The 23211-nt window shown below is 56.2% G+C and overlaps 2 protein-coding genes across 2 annotated transcripts; one reads left to right on the top strand and one right to left on the bottom strand.

The window, feature by feature from the left end:
• The first annotated feature begins 695 nt into the window (after positions 1–695).
• On the top strand, positions 696–14079 carry LOC144722110 (uncharacterized). Its single transcript, XM_078600269.1, has 14 exons — positions 696–1627; positions 3069–3157; positions 4276–4388; positions 4858–4983; positions 5581–5666; positions 7424–7634; positions 8411–8538; positions 8991–9123; positions 9932–10072; positions 10744–10823; positions 11349–11490; positions 11884–12090; positions 12322–12521; positions 12887–14079. The coding sequence occupies exons 2-14, from the start codon at positions 3099–3101 to the stop codon at positions 12986–12988; spliced, it is 1728 nt and encodes a 575-aa protein (XP_078456395.1). The 5' UTR covers positions 696–1627; positions 3069–3098; the 3' UTR covers positions 12989–14079.
• Positions 13975–22773, bottom strand: TSTD2 (thiosulfate sulfurtransferase like domain containing 2). Its single transcript, XM_078600270.1, has 10 exons — positions 22557–22773; positions 20252–20677; positions 18789–19141; positions 18326–18434; positions 17746–17868; positions 17148–17253; positions 16534–16661; positions 16071–16229; positions 15677–15815; positions 13975–14691 (listed from the first exon to the last, which is right to left on the bottom strand). The coding sequence occupies exons 2-10, from the start codon at positions 20306–20308 to the stop codon at positions 14438–14440; spliced, it is 1428 nt and encodes a 475-aa protein (XP_078456396.1). The 5' UTR covers positions 20309–20677; positions 22557–22773; the 3' UTR covers positions 13975–14437.
• Positions 22774–23211: the final 438 nt, after the last annotated feature.

The raw sequence follows: 23211 nt of genomic DNA, 5'->3' as shown, positions 1-23211 counted from the left end.
CGGTTTAGTTCCTCGTCACGATGCATTTCCCTTCTGATACTTGTGAATCGCAATCAAGTCGTTGCATGTAATTATTACAATTTGGACCAAGACGCCGCTACACAATGGCTTAACTCAGTTCGAATTACGTCGGGAGATCTTTAACGTTCAGATCGTGCACCCGCAGTAATAACCGGGATGGCCTGACGGATTTGCACTGTGAACCTTTGCAACAAATGGCGAGCTCACTGCCACTGGGAGATTCGCATCCTACATCTGAGCTGTGCTTGGAGTTACTCCTGCGCATGGCTTGGCAACTTGGGTGATGTGTACAGTGCTTCAATGGCAAGGTGTTGTCATAAGGTGTGTCACGCGGCGCATTGCAGACGTGGGGATTGCTTTGAACGCAATTGGTAACAGCAGCCTAGTTACAATAACACGCGATGTTTTGCATAGTAATTGTGTTGGAACAACATCGCATGTAATACACGAATTAATTATCTTTCATTTTAATAGGTGTGAATCACTTGGTTTTTTTTTAGCGAGTGGAGACCTGGGCCAGTATGAATGTGATGTGTAAACACGCCTATATACTACTCGTGTTTGTTTGCAACACAAGATGCCAGTCAGCTGAATGTGTTTTTAATGGTATAGTATTCGTCTGGTCTAGGTTAAACGTAATGCTGATTGACATTTATGGGGTTGGGGATCACATTACATGTGTGGTTTCCCGCTGATATTGTGCGGTGTTGCTCAATTCTACTCAAATCCTGTTTATAGCTTAATCCAGTGGTTGACATTCCTCAATACTATGATGGGGGGCGCATATCTGCTGAATTTGGCTCCAAATACCATCACTGAATTCAGCTCGTAAAATAACTCCTAGAATTTGGCATTACACGAAAATACTTAAACTACGGTTTTTACGAAATGCAACTGATGAAAAACGCATGGCTAAACATACATGGAAATACTGATTCAACTTCTTAAAAGAGAATGCACATTCTTGCTTGTACAGGGTTCTAGTTACCTGCAAGCCCCAACAAGCATGGGTCTGAAAGTGAAGACAATGCCCCTTCCTGGGTGCTCTATTGTGCTCGTGGTACTGAAAGGGCCCGGTGTTTGTCCTGGACGCATGGCACACACACGAATGGCACACACACACGACGTGGTGCCATCGGGGCCGCCTTCACAACCCAGCAGAGGACTCGCGTCCACAGCGACACACAGCATCACAGCACCACCATCACCACCAGCATCACAGCATCAGAGCACCACCATCACAGCATCACAGCACCACAGCACCACCATCACCACCAGCATCACAGCACCACCATCACCACCATCATCACCACCACCACCAGCAGCATCACAGCGACACAGCATCACAGCACCAGCATCATCACCACCATCATCACAGCGACACCATCACCACCATCAGCATCATCACCACCAGCATCACAGCACCATCATCACCACCATCATCACAGCACCACCATCACCACCATCACAGCATCACAGCACCACCATCACCACCATCACAGCACCATCACCAGCAGCATCACAGCGATACAGCATCACAGCACCAGCATCATCACCACCATCATCACAGCACTACCACCACCGGGTACTGGGAGCGCCCTGCCAGGTTTGATTGTTCGCACCCTAACCATGACTTGATAATAATATAATTTTTTTTATTACTGTATATATGTATATGCTGTATATAGGTATAGGCTATGTATTATTTGTATGATGTATATAAATATGGCCGTGTTAACTCGCCTGTAAAAGAAAATTGTGAGTTCAAATCATATCCAAGTTTGGATTTGACTCAGCCCATCATCCTTCCGGGGTACATAAAACGAGTGCCACTTGATGGGAGAGTCAAAAGTGGTTGTCTGATGGAGACACTGGCCCCTGCCATAGGAACGCGGAATATTCTACCACTGGCATTGCCATTCGACGCGGAGATGAAAATCTTAGCAGCGTGAGCCCGTGCAGAGCTGAAACATCACCCTGTTCCAGAAAACAGACTTCGTTCGGTAAAGCCGTGCAGAGCCGAAACACGAACTTGGTAATTACGTCTCTCCCGTTTACGATGATTCGCAAAGACGTCGTCACTTCATGAATGCCGCTACCTGATTTGCGTCGCTTCCACCCACACCTATCAGCTCTGACCTTTACGTTTGGAAGGCGAACACGAAATGCGGCTGTGTGGTCAGGTTACAGAGAAGTGGTCAACACAAGGGGTATATCGGATCAATTGCTTATGCGGTAAATGCTATATTGGTCAGATGGCACGTAACATCAGCGTAAGACTAAAATAACACCAAAGGAACATTAAATTCTCCCAAACACAGCTGTCAGCAGTAGCAGAGCATGCTTGCCAACAAGGACATTCAATTGCTTTTGATAACGTTGAAGTGTTATGCAAAACTAATTATTACTGGCCAAGACTAATTAGAAAATCAATCGAAATTGAGAATACAAATAATTTCAGCCGCTGTGATAGCTACAGACTCAGCGCAGCCTGGAAGCGTATTGTTAAGTAAAACACAATACATATTGCAATTGCTTAGAGGAGTCACGTGCTAAGTGACAGATTACTGATCTATTACACAATTGCAATAACCCGCCCACCTCTGCGTCTGATCTTGAAACTTGGTGGGGTTCAACAACGATGATGACGTCACCCTGCTGCTCTATTTAAGACCGGGAGCAGGTGGATGGCTTCGCTATGCTGGCAGATCGCCCGAAGATGTTGGATGTAATTACCAGCGAAACGTCACAGTACTCAAATTCTAAATGTCGTGGATTCACTCTTCAACACACCGGCGGGCTGAAGAAGTAGCTAATTGGCGTTTTGTCAACGTGACACATTGTTTACTGATTGTCCGTGTCGGGTGGTGGAGGGTTGCAACACATTTATAATAACGCGATCTTCGTGTTAAACAGGCCACAGAGATTATGCGTTTCGCAGTGTGTAGCCCTCACTCTGTGCTGTGAGTCGATCCCTCGCGTGCACAGGTTTCCCCTCGTTGCTACGGAACGTTCTGTATTATGAAATGAAATCGCGTGTCTCAAAGTGTTGCAGAATTTCCCGTCTTGCTTGAACGATGGGTGATGTCCACGAGGAAATCAGGGAAATCCTCAACAGCCTCAAAGGCCTGGAGAGGTAGGCACGCACACCTACACATCTCCTTCACCGCACAACCGAGCCGCGCCAGTGCCGAGCCAGTGCCGAGCCGCGCCAGTGCCGAGCCGCGCCAGTGCCGAGCCAGTGCCGAGCCAGTGCCAGTGCCGAGCCAGTGCCGAGCCAGTGCCGAGCCAGTGCCGAGCCGCGCCAGTGCCGAGCCAGTGCCGAGCCAGTGCCAGTGCCGAGCCAGTGCCGAGCCAGTGCCGAGCCAGTGCCGAGCCGCGCCAGTGCCGAGCCGAGCCAGTGCCGAGCCAGTGCCGAGCCGCGCCAGTGCCGAGCCGAGCCAGTGCCGAGCCGTGCCAGTGCCGAGCCGTGCCAGTGCCGAGCCGCGCCAGTGCCGAGCCAGTGCCGAGCCGCGCCAGTGCCGAGCCGCGCCAGTGCCGAGCCGCGCCAGTGCCGAGCCAGTGCCGAGCCGCGCCAGTGCCGAGCCGCGCCAGTGCCGAGCCAGTGCCGAGCCGCGCCAGTGCCGAGCCGAGCCGCGCCAGTGCCGAGCCAGTGCCGAGCCGAGCCAGTGCCGAGCCGAGCCGAGCCACGCCAGTGCCGAGCCAGTGCCGAGCCGAGCCAGTGCCGAGCCGCGCCAGCCCGGCGCGCCTCGGGACGCGTCGGAGTGTGTTTCCACAGCACAAGCCGAGCCGTGCAGCAGTATGCAGGAGGTCGTGGGTTCCACCCCGAGCTTGGCGCCTGTATATTTGGAGTTTGCGTGTCTCTTTCTCCCCTTGGTCGCGTGGATTTTTCTCCGGATCCTTCGGTTTGCCCTCCACATTTAGGATCCACACGCGGTTTGGAGTATTTGGCTACTTTAACATGTCCGCGCGAGACGCCACTCGTCGAGCTACCGTTTGTAGACGGGTCGCTTCTGATCGAGAGGGATATCGCTCGGTGGGCCTTACCTGCTAAAATGAATTTTCAAAAATAAGAATGACTTGCCCTTTTCATCCGCGTGAAACGGCTCTACAGACGCATTTGCTGATGACTACGCCACAAATGCGGTAATCATTTTACACACCCCAGAGGGATGATAGGCCGAGCCAAACTCCCGGCTGGGATTTGTTGTTGAGTGCTCCCCGGGCGCTGACCCGGCGCCGTGCGCGTGGCAGCTTCGCGTGCGACGACTGCATGGAGCTGATGAAGAAGCTCTGCAGCGTCTACTGGGAGCACGAAGAGTCGCGGGGGGTCATCTGCGAGGTGTTGACCGATGAGAACTCTGAAGGTCCGAGCTCACCCTGCACCACGTGTGTGACGCCGCACCACGTGTTAGTCACGTAAACAACGCTCGACACATTCGCCGATAACGCTGCGGTGACAGGGCGATAGATACACGCCGTCGACCCCATTCATATTCCGCCCGTACCCAAGCCTCGCCCGAGGCACTGCTGAGGGTATCAGGGGCGCATTCAGTCCACCACCATCACGTCCCGCACGTCTTGGGTGAAGGTCACCATTGGGGCAACATTTTCACGTCAGCACCGATTAATTTATTGCCTCGCTCGTTTGCCCAGGAGAGCCTCGCCATGTCTCAAGACTCGTGTTCGGGAGGGTCCTGCCAGGTCTGCGCAGTCGTGGCGCGATGTCGCTGCTGTGCGTGATCCCGAGTGAGCGATTTGCAGGGACACTGCCAGCGGTGTTGCTGCTCACAGTCTCGTGTGACCACTGACAGCGTCCTCTGTGTGTGGCGACAGAGATCTTCATGAAGGCCCTGACGGAGCTGTCGGGCAAGGGCCTCATGAAGGACAACTCCGTGTGGTTCCCTGCCTACTACGTCCTCAACGCCGTCTGGAACTTCAGCGACGCCAGCCTGCAGCTCGGTGAGACATCGGCGCGGGATTTGGAGAATCGAGTTGGTGGATCGTGGAGAGGAGCTGTGAAACTACCAACCCACTGCTGGGTTTGCGAGGTGGCCACTTGGCAGTACCGCAAGCAGGTCCATCCGTGCGGTCCATTCAGTGTCGTGGCCCTTGGGTGCGCGAGTTTTGTTTGTTCCGATGGAGACTCTGCTCTGGTGGCCTCCTCTCGTGTGCCGCGCTCACAAGGCGCGCTGCTCCACAAATCGAGTCTTGAGACTCAGTGAGGCTCTCCTGGATTAATAGATGCTTTGTTATTATTGATGAATCCGTTGCCAACAGTAGAGACTGGCCTTGCCTGAACTCTATCCATGTTCCTTCCTCTCGTGGACTGGTCCACGCATGGCCCCCTACTGACGGGCACGTGCCCAATCGTGGCGGCACAGGGACAGCTACCACTGGGGGTGCCCTTTCAAACATCAGCCGCTTCCCGGCAAACATGGAACGTGGAGTGCGCCACGCGGCTCGGAGACGCCGCGGGGTGAGGGGAGGGGCTCTGGCGAACACAACTCGAGAGGTCGTCCTCGTCACGAGGGTGCCGTGCCCCGTGTGTGTCCACAGCAAAGGCCCTGGGCAAGGTCGGCCTCATCAAGTACCTGCTCACCATCCTGAAACACGAGCCCTACCGCGAGCGCTTCAAACAGCAGGTGGGTCAGGCACTGGTGAGGCACTGGTGAGGTACTGGTGAGGCACTGGTGAGGTACTGGTGAGGCACTGGTGAGGCATTGGTGAGGTACTGGTGAGGTACTGGTGAGGCACTGGTGAGGTACTGGTGAGGCACTGGTGAGGTACTGGTGAGGCATTGGTGAGGTACTGGTGAGGTACTGGTGAGGCATTGGTGAGGTACTGGTGAGGTACTGGTGAGGCATTGGTGAGGCACTGGTGAGGTACTGGTGAGGCACTGGTGAGGTACTGGTGAGGCACTGGTGAGGTACTGGTGAGGTATTGGTGAGGTACTGGTGAGGTACTGGTGAGGCACTGGTGAGGTATTGGTGAGGTACTGGTGAGGCACTGGTGAGGTATTGGTGAGGTATTGGTGAGGTACTGGTGAGGCACTGGTGAGGTACTGGTGAGGCACTGGTGAGGTATTGGTGAGGTACTGGTGAGGCACTGGTGAGGCACTGGTGAGGTACTGGTGAGGTACTGGTGAGGCACTGGTGAGGTATTGGTGAGGTACTGGTGAGGCATTGGTGAGGTACTGGTTAGGCACTGGTGAGGTACTGGTGAGGTACTGGTGAGGCACTGGTGAGGTATTGGTGAGGTACTGGTGAGGCACTGGTGAGGTACTGGTGAGGTACTGGTGAGGCATTGGTGAGGTACTGGTGAGGCACTGGTGAGGTACTGGTGAGGTACTGGTGAGGCATTGGTGAGGTACTGGTGAGGTATTGGTGAGGCACTGGTGAGGTATTGGTGAGGTACTGGTGAGGTACTGGTGAGGTATTGGTGAGGTATTGGTGAGGTACTGGTGAGGTACTAGTGAGGCACTGGTGAGGTATTGGTGAGGTATTGGTGAGGTACTGGTGAGGTACTAGTGAGGTACTTGTGAGGCATTGGTGAGGTACTGGTGAGGTATTGGTGAGGCACTGGTGAGGTATTGGTGAGGTACTGGTGAGGCACTGATGAGGTATTGGTGAGGCACTGGTGAGGCACTGGTGAGGCACTGGTGAGGCATTGGTGAGGTACTGGTGAGGCACTGGTGAGGCATTGGTGAGGTACTGGTGAGGCACTGGTGAGGCATTGGTGAGGCACTGGTGAGGCACTGGTGAGGCATTGGTGAGGTACTGGTGAGGCACTGGTGAGGCACTGGTGAGGCATTGGTGAGGCACTGGTGAGGCACTGGTGAGGCATTGGTGAGGTACTGGTGAGGCACTGGTGAGGCATTGGTGAGGCACTGGTGAGGCACTGGTGAGGCATTGGTGAGGCACTGGTGAGGCACTGGTGAGGCATTGGTGAGGCACTGGTGAGGCACTGGTGAGGCACTGGTGAGGTATTGGTGAGGCACTGGTGAGGTACTGGTGAGGTATTGGTGAGGTACTGGTGAGGCACTGGTGAGGTATTGGTGAGGTATTGGTGAGGCACTGGTGAGGTACTGGTTAGGCACTGGTGAGGCACTGGTGAGGTACTGGTGAGGTACTGGTGAGGTACTGGCAGAGGTGTGGACTCGAGTCATGTGACTTGGACTCGAGTCAGACTCGAGTCATGAATTTGATGACTTGCGACTCGACTTGGACTTGCATAACAATGACTTTGTCCCACCTCTGGGTACTGGTGAGGTATAATATTCCGGGTTCTGCACCCGAGTGGCCGTGCAGGCGCAGTTTGTGTCCTGCACGTGGGGGGGGCAACCGACGCGTGGGGACAGCGCTCACGAGTCCCCCCCTGACCGCGTGCCGTGCCCCCCCAGAACGTGCACTACCTACTCAAGGCGTCGCTCAGCATCCTGCACAACGTGGCCAAGGCGCCGGCCAACCGGCAGCTGTTCCGCAGCGAGAACGCCATGGAGACCGTCATCCCCTACATGAGCATCAAGGACAACTTCCTCAAGGTGGTGGCCATCATGCTGCTGGGCTACATCATCGACGAGAGCGAGGCCGAGCTCATCATGGACAAGTCGAGTACGGGCAGCACCACGCGGCCCGCTGGCAACCCCCCCATCACGCTCACCCAGCCACCCACTCACTCATGCAGTCACTCTCACCCACTCACTATCACCCACTCACTCTCTCACTCTCACCCACCCACTCACTCTCACCCACTCACTCTCACCCACTCACTCTCACCCACTCACTCTCACCCACTCACTCTCACCCACTCACTCACACCCATTCACCCACCCACTCACTCTCACCCACCCACTCACTCTCACCCACCCACTCACTCACTGACTCTCACCCACCCACTCACACCCACTCACTCACACCCACTCACCCACCCACTCTCACCCACCCACTCACTCTCACCCACTCACCCACCCACCCACTCACTCTCACCCACTCACCCACTCGCCTCGCTTGCTCCAGCTCAAGCACCAGCTGGATGGCAGCACACATGACAATGCCGCCCGCGGCACCCACGATGGAGATTATGTAAAATCGCAGCCAAAATAAATCCAGCAAATGAATTAAGGAGTGCAGTCAAACCTGTCCAAGCCAGATACGGTAAGCCAACATTTGGGGATATGCCAGCAAGGCCCTCTAAACCGTGTTGACACTGACTTAGCTCGGAATACTGTATATATGTGTAGGCAGGAATATATATATCGGCAGTGCTAGCAAAATAAAACATGGTCCATTGTTTAGGGTAAGAGAGAGCACGGGTGAGCGTTGCCGATACCCCGCGGCGCGTGGTGCGAAGTGAGCAGGCTGGGTGTGCGTTGTTGCCGTGGGCGCAGATGCCATCAGCATCATGGTCGGGATGCTGAACAAGGCGATCGAAAACGGCCGCTACAAGGGCTTCACGGCGGAGGAGCTCACGGAGGCCCTGTCTCTCATCGCCACCTCTGAGAAGAACAAGCAGAAGGTACTTGGTTGTGGAGTTGTACATTAGCAGCCAGGGTAATTGATGATACAGCACTTGCTCATGCACTCCGGCGGTCAGTCGCCTCCCTAAACACAAACCCCCCGTGAACACCCCCCCCCCCCGCGTGAGCCCCCCCCCCCCGTGAACACCCCCCCCCCGCGTGAGCTCCCCCCCCCCCCCCGCGTGAACCCCCCCCGTGAACATCCCCCCCCCGCGTGAACCCCCCCCCCCCGCGTGAGCCCCCCCCCCCCGCGTGAGCCCCCCCCCCGTGAACATCCCCCCCCCCGCGTGAGCTCCCCCCCCCCCCGCGTGAGCCCCCCCCCCCCGTGAACATCCCCCCCCCCCGCGTGAACCCCCCCCCCCCCGCGTGAACCCCCCCCCCCCGTGAACCCCCGGACGCGAGGCGTGTGAGTGGTGATGGAGCTGTCGAGGCCCTGAATCGGCGCGCGCAGATCCACGACGAGGGCGCCGTGCCCATCATGGTGCAGCTCATGAGGTCGGGCAAGAGCAAGGAGCAGCGCTTCGCCGCCAAGGTGGTCTGGCAGATTTCCTTCGACGAGGAGATCCGCACCGTCCTGCAGAAGGGTGCGTCCACGCCTTGGTTTTGACACTCAATATTTTCCGGGATGCTCGTAGACTACGATGGGCAGCCTACGAGCAACACCCAACCTAAAATCTGCAGCTGTAGCCGGAGGTATCCCGGACGTCAAGTTCCGGGTGCGGAAATATTTTCGAGGTCGCTGACCCCGGAGAGAACGGCTTGAAGCGAGGTCCCCGTGTCCGCACCACTGTGGGGGGGCACGGGAGGGGGGGGGGGCACGGGAGGGGGGGAGGGGGCACGGGAGGGAGGGGGCACGGTAGGGGGGGGGCACGGGAGGGAGGGGGCACGGCGTTCATTCTCAGGCTGTAGGAGGAGCAGAGGCCTCACTGGGCCCAGAGGTGCTCCGACTCCCAACCCCCCAAACCCGCACAACATGCACTCTGAAACGCGTGTTGTATGTTGAACGTCTTTCACACCGTACGTAGACAACCGTGCTAATCGGAGGGGTGTGCATTTAGCAATGCCATGTTTTGATTCATATTTCGAAGGATGGAGGAATATCTGTCATATTAGACATTCAGATTGACCTTAAGGAGCGTATACCTATTCACAGCTCACACAGCTCAAGGAAGTCAGTTTCTAAACTCGCCCTCTTCAGAGCAACATGGAAGATAATACGCATTTTCACGAGACTATTTCCATTCAAATATTCTGCACACCAGAATGAAAACCAGCTAGCCCATTTGTTTCCATCTCCCATGACATCGCATGCCGGCGGTGCCGCTGCTTACAACAACAACAACACCTCAGCTCACACTCACCGCCATCTCCTCGTCCTTGTCCTTGCCAAAGACGAGGAGCTCCTGCAGCAGCTGGAGGAGCTGTCGAGCTCCCAAGACAAGGACGTCGCCACCGTGGCTGAGGGCGCGCTGTGGGTCATCAACAACAAGGGCAGCGAGAAGTCCCGGCAAAACCAGGCCGTCAAGGACGGGGGTGGGTCCCGGCACGCTCTGGCCCTGCCGCCGGCCTCTCACCAATGCTCCCAGATGTCGTGTTCCCGTTTCTTCGCTAAATTACCCGTCAGCAGGAAGTGCTGAACACGAGGCGCGAGATTATTCGTAGATTCGTGGATGAAGGTTAAAAGTGATCGGCCTGTTAGCATCACGCCGTCACGTGGACACATTCTCATTGCACACTCTTGGGGAGAGGGCACAATACCTCGTGACGTCACAGGGAGAGCTCTGTGACGTCACTCCACTCGCCGCCTGTCCAGACCGGGTGGCTTCCCGCACGCCCTGCTACAGACGTGTTTGATGTACGGCGATCGCACCAAATATTTTGTATTTCTAGGTAATAAGTGTGTGCCAGATTTAAATGAGGAATCAAATTTGATCTCACCAGGGGGGTCGTTTGTGCAGTCAGTAATGACCAAGCTGAGACCATATCCACACGACCCTGGAGAGCCCGCTCTGATGGCAGGCAACTCCAGGGCTCTTCTTAACCATTGACAAACATGGTAGCCGCCTGTGAGGACAGTCGTCTTCAAGCCACCGGTCGACTCATCAGTGGCATTGGCTTCAGACGACATCCACATCACCCCTCGTGCATGGCAGCGCAAGGGCTTTCGCGACCAACTGCTTGTGTCTGTGATCAACCGTTCACAGGCGTCTGCACGAACCACATCATGATCAGCTATCAGTGGGACTACCAGGACGTGCTCATCCAAGTGAAAGATAGACTCAAGGTGAGCCCAGGGGCCAGGGCCTCTGATGTTGACTGCTATCCAAGTCCTGCACCATCACACATTGCCCAGGGGCTGTGCGATATACGTACCCTCCAATCCCTAGGGGATTTGTACGATGTCTTGATGACCCTAAACCCGGGCGATTTGTGATGTGCTTATTATCCAGTGTCTCGGGTACGTTGCTCATCCGTCACTTTATACATGGACCGTGTGATCACTATCAGCCACCATTAATCCACTGCTGAATGAAGGCCTCCGCCAAACCAATGCCGTGTTACCTAGTCCCGTGACGTCATAACGATTCATCTCGCACGTGGGACGGTGTCGCCGCGCCGCCTGCTCGCTGGACGTCCTCTCCAGGTGGGTCTCTTCCTGCCGCTCCAAACGACGATTAGCCTCGAGCACGCGGCGTCGTCCCTTCTAGCCGCCGCGACGCGCCCTGCCCTCGCCCAGCGAACATCCGGGCGGCACGCTGTGCCCCCCGACTCGCTCGCGCTCCCTGACGCCGCTGCCCGTACCCGGCAGAGCCAGGGCTTCCGCGTGTGGATGGACGTGGAGCAAATGGAGGGCTCCACGCTGCAGGCCATGGCGGAGGCCGTGGAGAACGCCGCCGTGGTGCTCGTCTGCTGCTCCCAGAAGTACAAGGAGAGCCCCAGCTGCCGCACCGGTACGTGCGGAGCGCCCTCCCCTTCCCCGTCGTTGACAGCTGTGAGATCCGTCGCTGGGTTTGTCGCTACTTGGTAAATGCGGAAAGTTGAAAGCGGTTAGCATAGACGTGGAATCATAGTACCGTATTGCAACACATTTATAGGTTTGTCTGCAATGCCCTCTGCTGTCCACTACTTGGCCCGGCAAACTCCTATGACAACCTGTGCTGGGCATGCACAGTGGTCACCTATCGACGCGCTATCCAGGCTCAATCTGCTCGGCTTCCGATTTCTGATGAGAGCGTGCGCATTTTCGGTTGATTTGGCCGCGGATAATAAGCACATCACACGCGAGTTATGTCGAGCGGCCGAGCGGAGCTGGGCAGCGAGCTGGCGTGCGTGTGGCGGCACAGAGGCGGAGTACACGTTCCAGCTGCACAAGCCGGTCATTCCTCTCATGATGGAGCGCAAATACCGGCCCGACGGCTGGCTGGGCATCATCGTCGGTGCCAAGCTGTGGATGGACTTTGGCACCAAGACCAACTTTGAGCAGAACTTCAACAAACTCGTCAAGGAGCTGCACGGGCGCGGGCGTGACAGCGAAGGCGACACCATGGACGGTGACGGACGCTCACAGCGCACGCACAGGGCTCACAGGGCATCGTGGGATTCCAAAGCCAATCACACATGACATCATCAATTGGCATTGCGGGCCCAAATGTAAGTCGTGATTCAGCAGCCGGGTAACATGATGAGAAGGTTGCGGCTGGGAGTCAGACCAGGCCTGCGTCTCTCGAATCGGCCGTCGCTCTCTCACCGCTCTCTGCCTGCGTGCACGTGGTCGCTGCCAGGCCCTGTGAAGTCCACGGCCTCCTCCTCGCTCTCGGCCACGCTCGGCCAGCCCAGGGGCGCTGCCGCCGAAAAGCTGCAGGCGTGGGGGCCCAGCGACGTGGCGCGCTGGCTCACAGAGAGCGGCCTGGAGAGCTGCCTGGCTCTCTTCAGCAGCTACGACGGCCGCCTGCTGCTCCGGCTGCTGGAAATCCGCAAAGAGGTGGCGACACCTCCACCTCCTCCACCTCCTCCTCCACCTCCTCCCTGTTCTCGTATAGAACCTGCGTACGCGGCGCCGGCCTCTTACCAAAATCAGTTGGAAGGAGCCGTGCCAGTGGTCCAGCTTACTTCAGATCGAGTGTTTCACTCGAGTTTCACACTCGCCTGTCTTCCTTAACCGGGTCAATAAAACAAACCCCACATTGAGGAGAATCAGCATTGGTCAGAGAGTGGCTGGTCCCTACCACATACTCGGGGCCCCCCGCAGAGAGGAATGCCGCCCCATCGCCCGTTTGAGCAGGGAGGTTCTTCGACTCGAAGCTCACCTCCAACCTCTCATCTTTCTTGTGCGTGTTCTAATTTCAGTCTCCTGAATTCTTCTTCCGGAGCCTCAAGAGGGACATGGGTTTCAGCTCGATGCGCGAGATTCTGATCTTTGTGGATGCCGTGGAGAAACTGGAGCTCTGAAGAGCGCAGGAGAGAGAGAGACGCGTTGGGGACGAGGGCTCAGAATCCTGCCGGAGAGGATGTCGGGCTGGCGGCACGTTCACGTGGCTCTCGTCACTTTACCGCACGTGCACAATCCCATCATTGTTGTCCACACAGGAACAAATCTGAACCGATTACGTTCACTCTGAACTGAATTATTTAGAGGCGCGCACATGGGCGGAGTTTGTGGTGGGGGGGCACGGTTGGGCAACACCCCGTACAAACTGGACACCTTTATTGATTTATTTTTAGTAGTTTACAATTAAGATTACAAATAAAGAAATTAATTATATGCACCCACGCTTTCTAATGTGAGGGACAAAGCAAACCCCTGTCCGGTCCAAATATAGAAGTCAAACTCCGCCTATGGACGTGAGAAAACACACAAGTGCTTGGGAAGGCAGCCAAAACTGGCGCCAACACACGTTGCCCACGCGCTGTGGCCCTTTATTGGGATGTGTGGCCATCTCCAATCGGAAGTTTTTCTGTATTTTAGTGTCAAAAATTACAACCGTGTCATCACTTTAACCGAGGAGTTGTCACTATATTGATTGGTACGCAAGATGGAACACCTCTTCCGTGGTGATAAACCCCACAAGGTTTAGGTCCACTCCACCTTTTCAGCGGAAACAATGGCCGTCCTCTTAACTGTGATTACTAAATCGCCGCATCGTCATCATCGAGACTCCGATCATAGGGGTGTGATGATGATGATGACAAATTCCGGGCCGACGGTGGTGCCATTGGTGGCGCTGGAGAGGGTTGCATCCCACCGATGGTACCCAGGCTTGCATCATGACCGAGGTGTTAGGGAACATGTTGCTAGCATTTCAACCATGGAGTTGCAAAGGCTGTTTAATTATAAATGACTATAAATCGGCGATACCCTCGTGTTCTATTTGTATTTGTGATGTTTAATCATCGCGTCTGCGCAGAAAACGTCACACCAAGAACTCAAAAACAGATTCGGCTTCAACATTTAATTTTTCCCCAAATGTTTTCCAACACCACGATTAGTAAAATTCAGCTACAAATGCGCTTCGGTTAAAGTAAAATGTTTATTAATATGCTCACTTCGTTGTACATTTATTTCATTTTATACAAAGAAATCAATGACCTGTCTGATAGATTACTTACCCATACCACAGGTAGTACAGCAAGTGGGTTCCCGACCACTTCCTGTTGATTTTTAGTGTTACATCCTCGTTATTCCTGGGTTTCCCAGGGCATTCTAATTTTGCCAATCACTCAAGGAATTCAGCAAACGTCCCAACACAAAATCCCGCTTCAACAAAGTACTGAGACATAGCGAGGCAGGCAGATGGTGGTTAGTGGGCAGATGAGTGATCATTAGGCAGGGGAGTGGTCAGTGGGCGTGTGGGTGGGTGAGCGGGTGGGTGAGAGGTCAGCTGGCATGTGGGTGGGCGGTCAGTGGGTGGGCGAGTGGTCACCCTCTGGCTGGGCGTGGAGTGGAGCGCGCTCCCTGCGTGCGGTACACGCACACTCCTCCGGGGCCCCTCCCGCCGTCCGCGCCGGGGCAGCGCCAGCCTTGTCCTGGCACGGCCGGCAGCAGGCGGTGAGGCCGGTCGACCGGCACGGCTCGCACGACAGCACCAGCTGGCGGCAGGCACGAGTGCTGCACAGGCGGAATTCATCCCACGGCCGCCCGCAGTACACGCACGCTGCACGCGCAGCACCGCACACGTTCAAGTCACGGACACGCTCGCTACTGTCATCAGCAGTACCCTACCGAAGACAAATATCCCGCGTAGAGCCTTCAACAGACTCTTGGGGTAAGTGCTGTTAGCGAGCAGCACCTTTGAAGGCCGGCACAGCACTTGAGGGGGTGGGTGGCCAGCACCACGGGAACCTTTGTCTCCCGAGTGGCGGTGATGTTGACATATTGCACCAGGTACTCATGTAAGGCTGAGGCGACGTAGGGGAGGCCCAGGACCAGTTTAGATATTCATCCCCACTACCATCTTTACCATCGTCATTATTGTCATGATTTAATTACACATCACAGGATCATGATGGCAACACCTTGTGACGGCCATCCAGCAGTGGATTTGCCATTACTGATGATGATTGTATGTTCACAAATAACCACCACCATCACTAATTAAACATTATTATCAGCTGTACTGTCACCACCACCCTTCACTACAGTAAACATCACCACCACCTCTGCTACCACTAACACCTTCATATTCACTCCCGTCACAAGCACCATCATGGCTTTCATTACCATCATCATCGTTAGAATCACCACCTTCACCGTTCGCACCCGTATCAGCAGCATCCCCAATGTCAGCAGCATTGCTACCAGCACCACCACTTTCATGACGATCACCGCTATCATCAACTTCACTATCACCACCATCATCACAACTAGCATTATCAACAGCTGCATCATCACCTTCACTGTTATTACCAGTATCGCCAACATCATCAATACCACCAACACTACCAGACATAATGTGTATTTTCTGTAATAACCATGTTGGTCAAGTTGAATATATTGATCTGGTTCTGGCCTTGTCATTAGCAGTAAACATGTCAGAGGTTCACTGAGATGATGTAACGGGGTAAAACCAATCTCATGCACGGCCACGGACAGAGCAGAAGGAGCGGGGGAGTGCGATGGAGAGAAGCCGGGCTACTCACAGGCAATGACGTCGGCGTTAGAGCTGATGGCGTATCGCTCATCGAAAACAAACAGCTTCCCCCGGAAGAATCCCTGTGGGAAGCGCTCCAGGTAGCGGTGGACGCCACCCTGCAGCTGGCACACGTCCTGGCACACGCCCTGGCACCACAAGGACACAGACAGATCCCCCGTGGAGCCTTCAACAGACTGTAGAGGCGAGTGCTGTTAGCGAGTAGCACCGGTGAAAGTCCGCAAGGCACGCTACCCGACGTGTGCAAACTCGCCATCGTGATAATATTCACGATCCCCATCGCACGCACACTCTCCCTCGGCACCATCTTCCTCACGCCGTGCGCTCTCACCGCTGTGCTCTCCGCTCCACACGCGCCGCGGTGTTCAACGCGCCGCCCTTACCTTGGAGCGCAGGTACGCCGATCCGCGCTCGCAGCGCACGCCGCCCGTGCAGTACATGAGCACGCGCTTGCCACGGAACAGCTCCACGTTGCGGTCCACGTACTCGGGGAAGTAGCTGAACTTGCGGATGTCGGGCGCCACGCTCCCACGGAAGCGGCCCTGCCACAGCACCACCACCGCCACCACCGCCACAGCGGCATTTAGATGAACAATGGGAAGCATTTATTTATCGGTGAAAGTTTCACATTTAACTGCTCAATTCCCATTTAGTGGTAATCATTCGATTAACCCCAGAGATGATAGGCCGAGGCAACCCCTCACCGGGATTTGAACTCGCAACATTCTATGTCGTGCCACCAACGGCCGTCTGACCGATGAGCAAAGTGAGAAGTATTGGTATTCTAACGGTGGCAGCTCCACCCCGTGGCGGCAGCGGTACCACGAGGTGCGCCGTCTCACTTACGATCTTGCTCTCGTAGAAGTTGCGGCAGTCGAGCAGCAGCGTGCCGCCCCCGCCGCCGCTCCCCGCCGCGTCCCGTCCCAGCAGCGCCTGCACCTCCTCGTGGAACTCTTCCGGTGAGAGACGACGCCCTGCTCGCCCGCACGCACGTCACCGGGGTCACGGGGGTCACCATCCAAACGACTCTCGGACGAGTCGTACGACACGCTACAGCTCGAGACTCGCGGGGTCTGCCTCAATAGTGACCCGGTAATGAGCAAACAACCTCAAGGCTGGCTGATATCCAGCCCTAATGATTGTTTTATATTCCTACACTAATTAAACCAAAGTCTAACGCAGGCTATCTTAACACAACGTACTATGAAAAAGGGCCATCGCCCAAAACGTTACTTATTATGTTTCCGTTTAAGCAGTGTTACAGAGGAATGCGTCGAGTTCCCTGCGTGAAGGGATTAGTGGACATTAAGGAGGTGGTTCTACACACGGTCCACTTGCGTGCATCCCCCGCACCACGACAACGTAGGGGGAGGTGTGGGGGACGGCTCCACGCCAGCGGCCCACGCCGAAGACGCACACCGGTGGGGGGAGGGGGGTGGGGGAGCCGCGTGACCTCTGACCTGCATCACGGTGGGACACGGCCTGGGGGCTGAGTCCCAGTGGCACGATCTCCTGGTGCACGGCCACGCGGAGATCCGCGAAGCAGCGAGCGCCGCCCGGGCTGCTCTGTGGCGCCAGGAAACACCACGATCCGTTCTCACCTCGCAGGGGGCAACTTTATCTCATTTAACTGTGCGGCTGAGGCACACGCAATGGATATTTTCAAATATCGGCGTGGTATTAATGATCTGCAATCAGATGCGTCCGAGTTGAAATCCTGGTTGGGGGATGACTCGACCATCATGCCTCCAGGGTCAGTACGAGGAGGAGTGCTGCTTTGTGGGAAGGCAACAGCGGTTCTCTGATATAACAAATGCCCCCTGCCATAAGAATACAGAATTTTAAGCCACTGGCTCAGCTGAGCACCACCCCATGCTTGTTTGAGCGGAGAGACGCTTTGGAATGTTTGATGCACGTCCCGAGTGGTCGAGACTTCCCCCAGGGTTGTGCTCCGGTTCACCGATGGAACAACAAGGCCTGCCCAGCTAATGTGGAGTGACGCGGTGTTGGTGTGAAGCGAGTTGTGCTGCCTCGACGTCACGAAGCGAGAGGCCGTGCCTTGAAGTCGTCCAGGGTCATGCCCCTGAGGGCCGGGTGAGCCAGCACGGCCTGCACGTAGGCCCGTGTGGCTGCGCGCACGCCGCCCACCGTCCCGTTGAGGCCCTCCGCGGCCAAGCGCACCTGCAGACAGAGCCAGCCGCTCCACTCACAGCCACTCGCACGGCGGGCAGGGCACCGCCTCCCTCGACACTCTGCTTTGAGAAAGATATAAACGAGTCCTCTCTAAATTGTCATCACACTGAATGGCTTAGGACTCACAGCTGATATAAGCTGAATTTAGTGACAAATGAGAAATAATGTATTTGTTATATGGTTGTTAGAAACGAGGCTTGGACCATCAAGTGTTTACACTTTATCATCGCTGGATGAAACAGGACACAGGTCCAGGACCTCACTGGTGCCGGCTCAGGGCCGAGTTGGGGCCATTCCAGGCCCCGTGAGCCATTCGACCACCTCCACATCGTAGCACCTTCTCCATCACCCTTCACTGACCGCGCAAGACGAGACAAGACGGAGCGAGGCAGGGCGTGAGCTCCACGCGACAGGGGCCCGGCAGTGATGGCGGTCGAGCGGTTACCTTCCCCGTGAGCTGCAGGCGCTCGCACAGCGTCCTCTGCCAGCGGCAGAGCGCGCGGGGGGCGGCCACGTCGCAGTAGCGGTAGAAGAGGAGCACCTCGCCCTCCTCTCTGCTCGCGACACCCGGCCCCCACAGGTGGACAGCATCAATCACGGCGGCGGTGGCGCAGCGGTACGGAGGGCAGCGGCACTCCGCTGTGAACCCGGCGATGCGAGTTCCAATACCGCCCACGGCTAACGTCGGTGGCAAGGAGTGTCAGGACCGGTCCTACCTTGAACCACCACAATAAAGTGTGCACTTGTAGTTTATTATAACTCAGGTCTATTTGGTGCAGTTGCAGAGTGGTTAGGCGAGTATGAACCCACTGACCAGAGTACGATTCGTGGTCACGGCTAATGCAGCGAGTGAAACCTGAACCGGTCCTGTCGTGCGATATTCCCAAACAACCCTCCAACTCACTCACCCAGGGTGTGAATCCAGATTCAGGGCGGTGGTGTCTGGCAGCCACGGTACGTCCATCGTTGCATCTTCACCTCTGGCGTCCTCCTCCTCCTCGTCTTCATCTCCCGCTCGCCTGCCGCCCTCTCCTGCTGCCCGAGCGCTGGCACTGTCGTGGGGAGCTCCCGGGCTGAGCCGCCACTCGAGCTGGAGGGCATCGCCCCGGGCAGCAGCAGCGGCGGCGTCGTCGGCGTGGTGCGTCCCCACGTGGCGATGGACCTCCCCGCGCTGCACGAACGTCTGTCCGCAGCAGCGCCACCCTGCTCCAGCCGGGGGGGGCCCGGGCACGCGCAGCGTCTCCACGTAGAGGCCGAACGCCTGCGCAGACACGGGCAGCGCCATCAACACTCACTCACACAAAGAGCCCCCCGTGTAGCCTTAGCAGACTCTAGGGGCAAGTGCTGTTACAGCACCACGCCCGGCCGCCTTTGTCTCCCTAAGTGGAGATGTTTACACGCGTGTCTCCGCGTTGTTAAGGAATTCACGTATTGCGAGTATAGTTTTATCGGGTTGGTCCGCGTGTTGAGACATTTCTTCTCGCAAGAGACAACACCGAGATACGCAGACACCGAGACATTCAGACACAGAAACACACAGAAACACACATGCAGACACTCACAAGACGCACCCCGACACGAGAACACATGCACAACGACACACTCAGCAGAGACATACACACACAGAGACACACTCAGCACAGACACACACAGAGAGACACTGACACACTCAGCACAGACACAGACACGCACAAAGACACAATGACCCACTCAGCAGACACAGACACACAGAGACACACTCAGCACAGACACAGACACACACAGAGACACACTCAGCACAGACACACACAGAGACACTCAGCACAGAGACAGACACGCACAGAGACACACTGACACACACCAGCAGACACACACAGACACACTGACACACTCAGCACAGAGACATACACACAGAGACACACTCAGCTCAGACACACACAGACACACACACACACAATGATACACACACAGAGACACACACACATACACACAGAGACAGACACACACAGACACATACAGACACACACAGACACACACAGACACACAGCACACACACAGACACACTGACACAGAGACACACACAGACACACACCAGTAGACACAGACACAGAGACACACACTCAGCAGACACACACACAGAGATACACAGAGACGCACACACTCACAGACACACACACACAGAGACACACACACAGAGACACACACACACAGAAACACACAGACACACACACAGAAACACAGACACACACACAGAGACACACACACAGAGACACACACACACAGAGACACACAGACACACACACAGAGACACAATGACACACACAGAGACACACACAGACACACCAGTAGACACACACACAGAGACAGACTCACAGAGACGCGCGTCTCTCACCGTCCGCCGCGCGCGTCTCCGATCGCTCCTCAGCTCCGCGGCGGCGCCCGGGTCCATGGCGAGCGGGGACCGGCTCCAGTCGAGGTGATCACAACTCACCCACGGGGTTCCAGTGAAGGCCACAGGGCCCTGGGAGAGTGAAGGCCACAGGGCCCTGGGATAGTGAAGGCCGCAGGGCCCTGGGAAGGCCGCAGGGCCCTGGTCGCGAGTGAAGTTGACCCCTGGGGGCCGCGTGAGTCGCGCCTCGTCGATGCCGCCCAGCGCCACGACAGCAGCTTCGTCTCTGTGGAAGCCCCGGGTCGTTGTTGCTGCTGCTGTAGTTGTTGTTGCTGCTGCTGTTGTTGTTGCTGCTCTAGTCTATGTTGTTGTTGTTGTTGTTCAAGGAGTCGATGTTCGTGTCGTGGACTTCTCAGCGGCGGTGCCCCACTGCGGGTTACAGTGCGGGGTGGGGCCCGGCATCTGAATCGACCCGCACACAGACAAAGCTCCCCCGTGTAGCCTCTACACACTGCAGGAGCAAGTGCCGCGTTAGCGAGCTGCACCGATGAAGGCCGGCACTGTGGCACACGAGGGGGCTGGGTTGCCAGCCCCACGCACGGCCGCCTTTGTCTCCCTAGTGGCTATTTATAATGCACACCGCACCAGGTACTCGTTTGAGGCTGAGCCGACTTAGGGGTGGCCCAAGACCGGTTCAGACAATCGTCACCGCTGGTGGTGGTGGCCGTGAGCGGGATTCGAGCTCGGGTCACCGGGGGTCGCATTGCGGTGCGCTAATCGCTGCGCCACCGCTCCCCGCACGAAGCCCCGCAGCAGCAGGAGCACACACACACAGAGAGAGAGAGCTCCATCGGGGAGAGGCGTGCACGATGATGAGGAGGCTGATGAGGAGAGGCGTGCACGAGGAGGAGGAGGATGAGGTTTCTGCCTGGGCACGGAGCGGGGAGGCCTTCATCATCCAGCAGTGGATCGGCACCGAGCTGTCGCGGTGTGATTGAAGCAACGCCGACACGCGGCTCACGACGCCGTGAAGTGAATGCTCAATCAAGCGAACTGAGGTCCACACCGAACACCACCATCGCTGTCGACCCCTTCTCAGTGCCCTACCTTATCACAGACCAATTCAGACCGTATTGGTCACCCCCCGTGGCCCTTATCAATCACAACGTTCATCCTACAAAGTCCCATCACAAGGGAGAAACACAAATAGATTTTTAAAAACGTGTCCGTATTGAAACGGCTGTACGCCGCATGGACCTCAAAGTCCATGTACAAGAGTGCGGGGTGACCCGTGTGGGTCGACAGCGACGATGACACCACCACCACCACGTGGACCACCACCACGTGGAGCATCGCGGGGCCCGGCTGGTGGTGGCATCTGTGGCAACTGCTGCAGTGTCGGTCTCAGAAATAACTCGTGAAGCAGAACCCCGATACATGCGTTAAGGCCCAGGTGGGCAGAACAATTTTAATTAATAATTACAATTTTCACGAAAGTAACAATTTACTTCAGAATGTCCAATATGGTAAATAACGTTCATTGAACCTTAACTATTAACTATACCGCATCATTCTCTCGTCACCCGTGGTGTGATGGCCCATGACTTCACTGCCCTCTTGGCGGTCCCCACGAGGGACTTCATCTTTATTCGGGGTGAACGTGGATCACAGAATAAAGTCTGCAACTCACAATGTGTCCGTCCACCTTCTTTCTCGACAAGGAAAATATTCCCATGTAGTGCTTTGCTGCGGTGTATGATGCACCGACATCGGCTTCCCCCACGCGCGCTGGGATGGTGACGTGGCGTGCCGTCTCGCCACTCAACCCCCTGGGGGGCCGCGTGGAGCCAAGGGGATGACTCCGACGACGCAAACCGAGGTGGGCCGAGTCTTAAAACGGTGCCCATGGGAGCGCCCATTGAGACGCAAGGCTGCTAATATTGTACAGCGCAAGACATTTCCCCCTCCACGTTTGAAAACACGCGTTTAAATTTCGATTTAAAGCTTTCAGGTGAAGACGGCTGCTTGCGTTGTAGCCGAAACGTCGTGAGAATTGTTTTATGTTTTATTTTTATTATTTTATTACTTCCCTTCTACGTGACTTTACCGAAAGAACCAAGAAGAACACGCGTTTAGACTATTACGATTATTTTGCTGCTATAAATGTCCAAATGAAAAGCAACTTTGTTTAGCCATCATTTGTGGCCAGGTCGCTTTTGCACGATAACTTGATGCCTCAGGGGCATTTGTCTGGTGGGATGTGGATGGTTGAGTGTTGTACTTGTTTGTGTTTGGGCCATTTGTTTACCTTTCTTGTATTTACACATCCCACATTTTCCAAACTGGCCGATGAAAGTGAGAAGGTCGCACGGGACCCCAGAGTTCACACGGTCCAATGCGAGTGGAAGAACAGCTCAGGAGCTCCATCATTGCCTCACTGCCATCCAGAGGTCGACGGCTTCGGTGACGGCCCCTCGATGTGCTCCCTTCGCCTCCACGTGGCGCCGGCACCGCGTGCGTGCAGCGTCACCCCGGAAGCCTCCGAGCTGGCACCGCCCCCAGGGTGAAGCACCGCCCCCAGGGCGAAGCACCGCCTCCAGGGGGAAGCTCCGCCCCCAGGGGGAAGCACCGCCTCCAGGGGGAAGCTCCGCCCCCAGGGTGAAGCACCGCCCCCAGGGAGAAGCACCGCCCCCAGGGGGAAGCTCCGCACCAGGGTGAAGCACCGCCCCCAGGGAGAAGCACCGCCTCCAGGGGGAAGCTCCGCACCAGGGTGAAGCACCGCCCCCAGGGAGAAGCACCGCCCCCAGGGGGAAGCTCCGCACCAGGGTGAAGCACCGCCCCCAGGGAGAAGCACCGCCCCCAGGGGGAAGCTCCGCACCAGGGTGAAGCACCGCCCCCAGGGAGAAGCACCGCCCCCAGGGGGAAGCTCCGCCTCCAGGGAGAAGCTCCGCCTCCAGGGGGAA

Source organism: Lampetra planeri, chromosome 13 (genome assembly GCF_965212315.1).
Source record: "Lampetra planeri chromosome 13, kcLamPlan1.2.h2, whole genome shotgun sequence".
Lineage (NCBI taxonomy): Eukaryota > Metazoa > Chordata > Hyperoartia > Petromyzontiformes > Petromyzontidae > Lampetra > Lampetra planeri.
The sequence above is the reverse complement of the archived record's forward strand: the minus strand, read 5'-3'. Positions and strand labels throughout refer to the sequence as shown.